Raw genomic sequence first — 11,444 nt, forward strand, 5'->3', positions numbered from 1 at the left:
CAGTCTTGATGCTCAGTTTATGTCAATCAATTATGATACCACCATATGATAAAGGCTTAAAAGAAGGTGATCTCAACCTCAGCTGATGAATGAAAAGGGGATTTGCCGAGCAGTCGTTTCCCAGAAGGCTGCCCGACTGCTTGTTAATAGGGGAAGTTTGATAGAGTTAGGGTGAGACCAAACCCACAAGTCTCGGTATATATCAGTATATATAAGAGGAAACCTCAGTGACGGCCCTCACATGCCTCTACTCCAGACGCTGAATGGACACAAAGGAAATTTAGGTTGTATTTAACTCTGGAGCTTCGTCCGAGAAGAAGTCTGTCAACGAAGTCAGCGTTCGCTGGCATCTCTCTTTCCGTCAGACGTGAATACAGCCGACCCGCTGCTCTGTTGCCTAGGACGTCTCAAGGGAAGATGCTCCAATACTCCGTGGGAGCTGTGCTCCTTCTCCTCCCCTGGTTCGGTGGCCCGGTCCTCGGAGAGATCAGCAGCGACTTCTCCCAGTGCCTTGATTTCTTCTATCATCAGACTCCACCAAGGGGTGTCATTGCAGCAGGATACCAGCCAATATGCCAGCGCTATAAAAACCAGTACCACTTTGCCAGCCTATATCACCGCCAGCACCGCGCACCGCTGTACTCTGCCTACACACTCAGCCCTGCAGATGGCAAACGGCCCAATTCTACTTGGATGTACGAGCCTCAGGTGAGTAGAAAACGGTGTGTGATGTTCAAGAGCAGCCGCTCTCTTAAAAGACTGCAATCTGTTGAGCGTTACACGATGTCTTTAGATATGCTGAGATTATACAGTTTAACAATTTAATATTTATTTTTTACATGTATTATAATTTTGTGATTGAGGGGATTCTAAATAACAAAACTTTTCTGTAGAATGCAACACATTTCAATAGCATCATAAACTATACTTTGGAAAGAAGAATCATCACTTCTCGTCTAAAACTACAAGAAACAGACACGGGAAGTGTCTGTTTAATTAAAGCGTCATTGTGGCCAATGTGCCATTGACGCAATCAAGCTTTTATCGTTACATTCAACAGAAACTGGAAGCACAAAAATGCTTTCACATGGTCTTTGTTGAGATAACAAAGTAAAGGGTAATTTCATCATTTTCTTTTCAGATTCAGTCAAACTGGACTGCATCTGTCACTATTTATACTCACATGACTATTAAACCCAAACAGTGAAATCCTTCTGTCTCCATGTTATTCAGCTGGCGTTTCGCCGTGCCGGCTCAGAGATGCAACCGTTCAGTTACCCTGTGGACCAGAATGTCATTGAGAGCCAGGCGGTGTACGAGGACTACAGGAAGTCCAACTTCACCAAGGGCCACCTCAATCCCAGCATGCACCAGAAGACAAGAAGAGACCGTGAGGCCACCTTCACCCTGACAAATATTGTCCCTCAGAAAGCGGGCTCCAACTCGGGCCCGTGGAACAAACTGGAGAATGAGGTATTAAGAAAATTTAAGGCCTTCTGCAACGGGTCGATGTACGTGATCACCGGAGCCATGCCTTACGAGTCCGAAGCCCGATGGATCAAGAACAGGGTGTCTGTTCCTGAGTACATGTGGTCCGCCTACTGCTGCCCATCCTACACGTCGGACCTCCCTGACTCCGTTAAGCCCCTGTTCCCCACATACGCTGCAGTGGGAAGGAATGATCGCAACAGTGGAGAGGAGATTGTGCCAGTTAATGCGAAGGCAAAAGCCTCAGTGAGGGGCTACGACGTGAGGCGAATGCGTTTAGAGACTCTGGAGGGCATTCTGACACGAAGGCTGGACATGCCTATCACTCTGTTTCATGGGCAGTGTCAGTAGTTCCTTGTCTAAATCTAAATGTGAGCTGCTATGGGTGTGCACTGCAGTGGTCACCATGTACTAGAGCTCACATCTTCAGTTTTAATTACCAAATCATCAGGACGAACATGAAATTCATTTTTCAATAATACATTTAATCATTTTGTAGAATTAATCATTTGTCTACGTTGTCAACCTGTAACATGTTCAACAAATAACTCCCATGATTTTACTAATAAAACAAGACTTGGTGAAGAGAATTTGTTTTATTTTAAATGAGCAATGAGAACTTTGTTGACACAACAACAAAATGTCGGTTGCACGTTTAACATGTTGTACTCCGCGTACATATCCTGCTGCAGGCAAACGGCCCAGAGCCAACTGAATGTACTGTATAAACCACCAACTACTGTCTGATATGCAAGAGAACTAATTACTTTTTAGGACAAACTGGTTTGTTGAATGTCATTTTGTCAAATTGTTGTTATTGCTTTTTTTAATTATTTGGTCCCTTAGCAACAACTACCCTTCCTTTTATGGCCAAATTAACCATTTATCCCACGCTCTTTACGATGTGTACCGTTCTTCTGTGCTGTGAAACTACTTGGCTCCAGGCTGGCTGTGTGGTCATTTAAAGAAACAGAAATATGAAAAAAAAAAAATAAGGTCTTGAAACTCAACCCTTTTCGGCACAGATTATATCCGTTGATGTTTTATTGATGCGCCGTCCTAATTAATTTTCAATTAAATCGGCACAAGTCTGTGGATGCATAATTAGACTGCAGCTTTTTGGGCAACTGGAATTCCGGTGCCCACGTTGCTTGTCAAATCAATACATGTCTGCCCTTGCACTATAGTAAATATATCACCATCATAGCCAAAACAATAAATAAAAAAATAAAATAAAACTAAAATATTTTAATCATTTAGACATTGAAAGAACAATACTGAATACTGAGCTTGCATCCACTTTCATCCTAATTAGCTTGTTTAATCCGAATAAAGACTCCACTAAGTCATAATGCCAGGCCAACAATATGTCACATAAAATCACAAGTTGTTGCTTTAACATGTGTTTTTAATGGAAGTTATAATAACAAAGTAGATGAACTATGTCATTAGTGAGCTTTAGAGGTGGACTTTGTCTAACTGCTTCCCTCTGCTTCCACTATTTACACTAAACGAACCAGCTGCTGGCTGGAGCTTCATATTCAACATGCACTCGTTAGAATGGTATTGTGTTGTGTTTACCATATGTGTCTGGTGATGAGATGAAGATGGTGGCTTGCAGTGGCGTAATACTTGTCTGTTTCAACGTTTTTGTTGCAACCCTAATATATTTTGGGATCCTGCTGCTGCGTAGCTCCAGGCTACTGTTGTTGGACACTTGTCATCGGCACTCCTGTGGCACTAATTTGATTGATTGAACATTTTGATACAAGGATGAATGTCGTATACAATGACCACATTCGTCAATTCTCCACGTCCCCTGCAAAAGAATCAAATAAGCAATTTGAGGCTGGTTCTTTCTTCACAGCCATATTGATTAGAAAAGGCCCCGATGATTAATCCTGGGCGAGAAAAGAGTCACTATTTGGTCCATGGCATTGGTGGGGTATTAATGATGAGCAGGGAGTTGAAAAGTAATTGATGAAATCATATGTGAACCAACATATTGATGAAAACAGCTGTTCTTCATATTGAGTTATTGTATTTTACTTTATGTATTTACATTGGTGTTGGATTTAGCTTGATCTTAAGAAGGGGTGTGACTTCCCGGAACCAAATGGATCATGTGGTTTGTGGGTTTGAGATTTTTATCCCAAGTGCTGCAGTGAGGTTTGGATTCTGGGATACACAGCTGATAAATAGGAGGGAAAGACCTTGGTAGGTTTGGAGTGGGCTTGGAGCAATTTGTGTGTTCAATGTCGACTAATAAGCCTCTCTCCAGCACAGATACAGCCAGGTTTCTCCTAAGCGATATCTCAAACCGACCTGGTCTGGTGTTCTGGTCATTGGAGGGATCAGCAGCAACTCCAAGTGCTTTCTATGACAAAAAAAAAACTACCAAAGGGTCTCAATGCAGCAGCTCTACAGCCGACATGCCAGCGCTACAAAAATAATTACGGCTTTGCCATTTTGCTCAACGCTGGCGGTCCACACCCATTTGGAAGCATGAACCACTGGTGAGCATGACAGCTTTGAGTGACGTGTGAGAGCAGCCGTTTTCTTTGAAGACTAACTGTGAAGAGTGGGACTTGTCAGACGTAGTACATTTGAATATCGCAACAATAGATGAAGAATAGATGCTGAGATGAAGATTCCACATCGCCTCCTTTAGATTCAGTGCAAATTGATGTCTGTTTAAAGAGCACTGTGAGTAATATAGGGAGATAAAAGACCCTTACTAGGTCATCCGTCATAGCCAGGACTCTTATGGGTCATTACGTAGAGCTTGTCCCTCTTAGTGTCTGGTCAGACTCGAAGTCTTAAAGAGAATTATCTTGCATGTTTGATTTTAATGTTTGTCTGTAGCTATGTTACTATTAATGTGTTTTATTGTATCTTCTTGTACTTTGTTTAACTTTATTTTACCTCAATGTTTTAATCTCTGTCAGCTGCCTCCGCGACCCGGCCCCGGATAAGCGGAAGAGAATGGAAGGATGTTTTAATTCTTTTTACAAAAGCCCTTCTAGGGATAGGAGTTGCAAATTAGCATCCGCTATAAGAGCTATGACACTTGCATTGGATAGCCGTTCTCAGTTTGTCTATGTACGCTGTATCTCTCCCTATCAAATAAACCATAAATAAATGAAAGCCTTCTGATGAATTTAAATATTTATTTCTTGATAATATGACCAAACCACAAACATACAAAATATCAAGCTGTCAATCATATTGTCTGGCAAAAAAAAAACAACAACAAGGGCATCAGCTATAACATGACTGAGTTATTGATAAAAAGACAGAAATGTACAATTCATTTATCATAATAAATAAATACAAGCATTGTACATACAAATGAGGACATCTCAAATTAAAATGGCTGAAGAATGAAACGTATAGAAACAACTTCCTGTGTGTACAACTGACTTCCTGTCAACTTTGGACATTTGCCTTCTTCAATAACTCAACAAAAATCATCCACACGTGTATCTCCTTTTTCACCTTAAAGTTAATTCAACTCCTCCATCCTGTCGGTGGCAACTACAAGTGACTGAGAATAAAATCAGTCGCATTCATTTAAAACCCGCTTTTTTTCCAGTTCTATCCATGATTTGAGCGGGAAAGGCTCTAAAAACACTGGTGGTTTTTCAGCTGCTCCACATCACTGAAGCCACTTCCACAGTTGGAGCACTGGAGTGCCGCCTTCTCGCTGTTGTGTATGAGTTGGTGTCTCTTTAAGTACTCCACGCGACTGAACCGTTTCCCGCACGCCTCGCACCCGTACGGACGCTCGCCTGTGTGAATGCGCTGGTGCCGCTCCAGGTTGCCCAGGCGACTGAAGCTGCGTCCACATTGCGGGCACCGGTGCGGCCTCTCGCCCGTGTGCACCAGCTGATGCCGTTCCAGCGAGCGCGAGTGTGTGAAGCGCTTCCCGCAGATCTCGCAGCAGTGCGGCCTCTCGGCGGCACAGGCGCACTCGTGGTTCTTCAGAGCCCAGGCGTGGCTGAACGTGTTGCCACAGTGGGCACAGGGGTAAAGGCCTTCGTCGCCACTGTCCTGTAAATGAGAGGCTCCGAGTGGACAAGGGTGCTCCTCCAGCTCGGCCTGCGAGGTGAAGCCTCCTCCGCACTGTGGGCAAAAGTGGAGCAGGTCAGCGCCGCCCTCCTCTTCGCCGCCGCTGTCCCCGACACTCCCTGGAGCAGACAGGTGGGGCAGGTGCTCCGACTCCCCCTGCTCCGACACGTCATCTCCCGTCACAACCACGGCCGTGTCTCCGCCTCTTAACTTCTTCGACCAACCCAACCTCAGCTCCACCCCGGCCCTCACGCCGTCCTTCAGCCGTCCTTGCCCCACCTGCTCCTCTCGCTGCAGGGTGGGCGGCTCCAGCTCTTCATCCTGCTCCATTCCATCCAGACCAATGTACTTGGGGGCCAGGCTGCTCTTGCTGTCTCTTTCTGCCACCGATTCAGGGCTGACAGGCTCCGGGGTCGTCATGGCAGCCTGTTCGCGGCCCCTCTCGGCCCTCAGTGCGGACTCCAGACCCCTCAGCTCATCCATGGTCATGCCACCCTCTGACGGTTCCACTGACTCCACCTCCCAGTCCTCCTCCTGTCCATCCCCTGAATGGAGGGTCTGGGAACTATCTGACAGGTCTCCTGTGTAGAGAAAAAGGGAGGTGGAGAGAGAGAGAAAGCGCCGGCGTGAGCAATCATTTCCACTTTCTTTCAAACTATTCAGTCTCTGAACATTTCACTACCATCAGCAGTGTGTCCTGGAAACATTACCTTTGCTTTGGACTCTGGAACACATGTGGAGGTTCTGGTTGGGTGGGTCCATCTTCAAAGCCTCCTTGATTAGCTGGAGGGAGGCAGGCTGATAACCCTCCGTTTGTGCAAACTGCATTGAGAAGCAACAGAGATCATAGTAACTTAAACCTGGCAGAATATGAAATATAGCATTGTAAGATTTGCTCTTTTAAAAGTAGCTTCCTAACCTACAGGCAACACTCATTTGTTTACAATGCTCCTGGGAGTAAAGCTGTATGATCGGTTATATTTATGCACAGCCATTTTGAAAGCAGAACAACTTTCTAATGACTTCACGTGGAGGCTAATAACACGTTCGGTTTGCTTTGAACATTCACAAACAGAGGACAAGTGGATTGGTTCCTCGCCGCTTGGCAATGCGGTGGAATAGCAAACAGCTTTTCACCTCCACCGCTAGTATTTCTACCCAAATGCTGGCTGCACTTGAGTTGTGGAGAGCCCTCCTCAATGGGCTCCTCTGGAAGCTAAATATCAAATCAATAGCCGTCATCCACTACATTTCTGCAGTGATTTGATGTTTTGAAAAACACGAGCACAACTCCGTATTATTTTCCCTTCTTCTCCCTGCTTGCTTTTTTCATTCTACATGAAGCCGCTGAGCAGTGCAGAGATGCTGTGCCACTTTCTCCTCCTACTCCTCCTCCTCCTCCTCCTCTGAGAAAGCCTGTCTCCCTCACCTCCTCTTTGATGTTGGCCGTCTCCTCCCCCTCACCGCTGAGGCTGCCCTCCCCTTCCTCGTCCTCCATCATCCCTCCCTCGTCCTCTTCATCCCCAGGGAACTGGATGAGGTACATCTCCCTGGCCTCCTTCCCCCCTCTTCCTCTTGCTCCTGCTGCCATCCCCACAGCTCCTGCCCTCCCTCCTCCACCACTGCTGCCGCCACCTCCTTCCTCCCACACACCTCCAGGCCAGCCTTTGACATAGGCTGCTGCTGGGCCCTTCTTTGACTTGCCTCCTGTGGAGAAGAGAGGAAGACGAGGGAAGGGTGGGAGGGAGGTGAGAGAGGAAGGAGAAAGTGAGAGGGAAGGCAGGAGAGAGGGAGGGCACAGGCAGACAGGAAGGAGAGCGAATGAAATATGAGGGGGAGAGAGAGAAGTGGGAGGAGATGATTGGAAGGCCAGGAGAGAGAGAGAGAGAGAGAGAGATGGAGGAGAGAAGAGGGTGGAGAAGTGGGAGATAAGAAGGAGGAGGAGGGGGGATTGGAGGCAGAGGGGAACAGGAGCAGAGGGGAGGTTGGGGGGAAGGGAGAGAGGAAAAGGAGCAGGGGGAGTGATGATGAATGAGTGAGGATAGAGGGGGCGTGACAGGACAGACAAGAGAGCAGGAACGGAAGAAAAACACGTGAAAGGGAGGAGAAAAGCGAGAGAGGCAGAGACGTGAGGGAGAAGTGGAGTTGGCGGGGGCCGTGAGGGAGAGGAGGAGGGAGGAAGAGGGAGGACATGTTGAAGGATACAGAGGAGGGGTGAGGATGAAAAGGTGAAAAGAGGAGAGAGACAGAGCAGAGAGAGGAGAAGTGGAAGTGGAGAGGGAGTGTGTAATTATGGTGGTGGTCGAAAGGAGCGGGAGACGATTCGAGTGGAGGAGGAGGTGGGGGAGGGAAAGGAAGGAGGGGGAGTGCGTGTGTGTGTGTGTGATGTGCAACGTGATGAAGGAGAGAACAGAGCAGGAGGAGGTGGGGGCAGGGAGAGAGGAAGGAGGCGAAGGCGTGAAGGGGAGAGGAGCGGGAAGGGGAGGAGGATGAGTTGGAGAGAGAGAGACAGAAAGAAGTGAAGGAGGTGGGGGGAGGGAGAGGAGTAATGCAGGAAGGGAGGGAGGGAGGGAGTGTGCAAGAGCACAGAGGAGTGGGAGGGACAGAATGCAGTGGAGAGAGAGAGGAGAGGGGGAGGTGAAGGACAGAGGGAGCGAACATGAAGAGGAGGCGGAGGAGGAGGAGGAGGAGGAAGGGAGGGAGGGAGGAGGGAGAGATCAGCTCTTGCCAGATGGTTTCCAACAAAACAAGTGCGTGTTCACATAAGCCCTGACTGCATAAGGAGAACCCTAATTCTCACATTGCACAATTTTACTGACATTTGTAAGAGGTTTCAGCGAGATGACATTCTTACAGAAAAGGCAGGTTATATGTGACAAACTAGAAGGTGGTTCAAGCTTCCTTGTTTCTGAGAAAAGGCCATCTTCGAGCAACACTTACGTGCCCCCTCAACTTTTCGTTTCTGCCGCCCCCCGGCTCCTTCCTCCAGTCCGGCGCTGCGTCGGTTGGCAGCCCAGCCCATCCCGTACTTGCGCTCGGTCCTCAGCTTGGTCTCGGTGAGCCTCAGCCGCTGCTTGAGGGCGTCGTTCTCCTTCCTGTTGAGAGCCATCTCCACCAGGTAGTCGTTGACCATATCCTGGAAGAGTTTGGTGATCTCGCAGACCGACGCCCGGATCAGGCTGTCCATGACAGCCGTCAGATGCGTCTCGAACGTGGACACCGATTCCTCCATCATCGCGGCCGCCGGTTCGGACCTGGGGGGGGTCGGTGGTTCAACAACAGTGCGTGTTATCGGGCCAGCATGTCATGAGCTCTCCCGCTGGGGGGGTCACAAAAGTTTTAACACCGTCGATTCTGATGCGTAACGTTACAGCATACAAACGTCAGATAACGTCGCGAATACTAACTTTACTAGTTAGCTAGCGGCTAACTTGCACAATCTATATAACATCGACAGTTTAAGTGTGACAGCGGAACCACAGAGTACCACTAACATTACTCCCACCTCTGTTATCATTTAATTGAAGACCGTGCTGCCGCCTCCTTTACGCGGCTTTGACACCAAATATCGTTACACGACGTGCGCCAGGTTGGCTCGTCAGTAAACTTGTAATAAAACCGACACACAATAACGCAGGAGAAGAAGGAGAAGAGGGGGCAGCGAGCTCTCCGTGTGGAAAGTGATCGTGCTAGCAGCTCCGGCTAGTTTAGCTTTGTATACGTACCGTCTCTTGGATGAATTCCGGAGGAGTAACTCGGGTGCGAAACGGCGACGGACGACGTGATTTGACGGATCGCGGATGAGCTTGGTCGACTTTCATAAACACAGAGGCACGGTGACAAAGGAACGCGCAATCTAACTTCTGCCCTCTCTCTCCCTGCCTCTGCTCCTTCTCGCCTCCTTCAGCATAGCTTAAATGATGCTTGAGAACACTGCGCATGCCCAGTACCGTAATTACCCTACACCGTAGAACAACCGCACCCCAAAAAATAAACATACAATAAAGGGATTTTTTTTTTTAGAAATGTTATGCATCGTTTTCTAGTTGACGTAATGTCAACATTGGTGGCGATATGGGATTTAAGGGGAATAATAACGCCGAAAAAATACCCAGCTTCCGCTTGGTTGGCATTTTGTTTGGCGTGTGTGAGTGTCTTCCCGGATGGATGGAGGCGCTGTGGTCTGCCGGTCACATGCTTTGCGCACACACACTTCCAGTGAGGAAGAGGAGACTTTTTTTTTTCTAGCCGTATGTTGGCAGCAGAGTCGCAGCATCCGCAGCTTGTAAAGGGGAGAGAGACAACGTTAAAAGGAAGTAATCATGCCGATGTTCGTGGTGAACACAAACGTGGCCAAAAGCCAAGTGCCGGCGGGTCTGCTGTCCGAAGCGACCGAGGAGCTGGCCAAAGCTATGGGCAAACCTGCACAGGTAACGTTGGGCTGGGGCCGCACTTATCCCTGCAAACATCTACGCGAATTTAGTGTTCACTGAAGGATTATCTGCCTTCAGTATTTACTGTGTGGATCAGCTTGATAGGTAAACTATTCTGTGACCAACACATGAAGCCTGATCTCCATTTAGCTGCAGCTAAAAGTAGAGAGTTATACGCGAATACGGTTAGCTTCTTGTGCAAGCATGCAAGCATAGCGTGGTTATTTGTAGTTAGTATGGGTCGATGATTGGCCATTGGCGTCAGACTAACCGTCAGGTTAAAAGCAAATCTTTGCAAGCTTGGATGATGCAGCACATTTTTATTCCCTGACCTCGGTTTTGTGTATCTTGCATGTACCAGTACATTGCTGTGCAAATCAACCCTGACCAAATGATGATGTTTGGAGGAAAGGGAGACCCCTGCGCCCTCTGCTCCCTCCACAGTATTGGCAAGATCAGCGGTGCTCACAACAAGCAATACTCTAAACTCCTGTGTGGACTGCTCAACAAACACCTGGGCATCTCTGCTGACAGGTAGCGCACACACACACACACACACACACACACACACACACACACACACACACACACACACACACACACCAGCCAGTACAGTCAGGACTGCACACAATGTGATAAATAGAGGTAACATCTTGACAGAAACACACAGACTCAAATACCTCGCACACATTGCTCAACGTTAATGTCCAGTCCCATTAACCTATTTCTCTTTGTGTCTATTTCAGGATTTACATTAACTTTACAGACATGGATGCGGCCAATGTGGCCTGGAACAACACGACCTTTGGCTGAGATGGAGTTCAACCCAAATAGAATGTATGAGCATAGTGAAAACTGACAAAATGAAGACGCAAACACACCTGGTAATCCAATTTATGGCATGGCAAGCTTATAAACACTTACGCTTTAAATTTGCACTGATCCCTTTCCCATTAAAAATGCAATAAAGTAAACCCTGCAGACAATTACTTGATCTCTGCGCTCCTTGATTTTCTAGCCTGACAAAGACATACTGTATGCTAATTTTTTTTTTTATTAGATTCAACCCTGGAATACACCCAGAGAAAAATGACTGACCTTGTTCATTGCTGATAACCACATAACCAGGTGTCACCATGACTTGCCACCCCTTTGAGCTTCTGAAACGTGAACTCTTGCAAATAAACCAAAGGGGTTAATTGGAGAAACATTTTAGGGAAAGCCTACCTTTGGCCACAAAATGAGTGAAAGAAAACTGTCAATTATCTAATGTTCTGCTTACTTGAAACTGTCCCAATTGAATACATTTCAACCTTCGCTTGACCCACAATGAAAACGTGTGTGCTGACGTTGTGAAACTAATGTTTGCATGGTGTTTGTTGACATAGTGGGAGTTATTATTATTAATACTAAAATGTATTTGTATGATCTGTGACACTGCACAAAGTAAAA

General features: G+C 47.1%; 3 protein-coding genes across 4 annotated transcripts; 2 read left to right on the plus strand and 1 right to left on the minus strand.

The window, feature by feature from the left end:
• The first annotated feature begins 222 nt into the window (after window positions 1-222).
• LOC311013611 (endonuclease domain-containing 1 protein-like) lies at window positions 223-2,427 on the plus strand. Its single transcript, XM_084009722.1, has 2 exons — window positions 223-708; window positions 1,234-2,427. The coding sequence occupies exons 1-2, from the start codon at window positions 418-420 to the stop codon at window positions 1,837-1,839; spliced, it is 897 nt and encodes a 298-aa protein (XP_083865848.1). The 5' UTR covers window positions 223-417; the 3' UTR covers window positions 1,840-2,427.
• A 2,217-nt stretch (window positions 2,428-4,644) lies between these two features.
• On the minus strand, window positions 4,645-9,479 carry LOC311013260 (uncharacterized protein). 2 transcript variants are annotated; one of them, XM_084009291.1, is made up of 5 exons: window positions 9,285-9,479; window positions 8,500-8,813; window positions 6,989-7,266; window positions 6,270-6,381; window positions 4,645-6,140 (listed from the first exon to the last, which is right to left on the minus strand). In XM_084009291.1, exons 2-5 carry the CDS (start codon window positions 8,792-8,794, stop codon window positions 5,113-5,115), a joined length of 1,713 nt encoding a protein of 570 aa, XP_083865417.1. In that variant the 5' UTR covers window positions 8,795-8,813; window positions 9,285-9,479; the 3' UTR covers window positions 4,645-5,112. The 2 variants fall into 2 exon arrangements, with proteins under 2 accessions (XP_083865417.1, XP_083865416.1); XM_084009290.1 differs by lacking the exons at window positions 8,500-8,813; window positions 9,285-9,479 and having other exon boundaries at window positions 7,213-8,471.
• A 299-nt stretch (window positions 9,480-9,778) lies between these two features.
• mif (macrophage migration inhibitory factor) lies at window positions 9,779-10,828 on the plus strand. The gene is made up of 3 exons (XM_084009308.1): window positions 9,779-9,989; window positions 10,354-10,526; window positions 10,739-10,828. The coding sequence occupies exons 1-3, from the start codon at window positions 9,882-9,884 to the stop codon at window positions 10,803-10,805; spliced, it is 348 nt and encodes a 115-aa protein (XP_083865434.1). The 5' UTR covers window positions 9,779-9,881; the 3' UTR covers window positions 10,806-10,828.
• The last annotated feature ends 616 nt before the right edge of the window (window positions 10,829-11,444 follow it).

This window comes from Eutrigla gurnardus, assembly GCF_963514095.1.
Source record: "Eutrigla gurnardus genome assembly, chromosome: 5".
Lineage (NCBI taxonomy): Eukaryota > Metazoa > Chordata > Actinopteri > Perciformes > Triglidae > Eutrigla > Eutrigla gurnardus.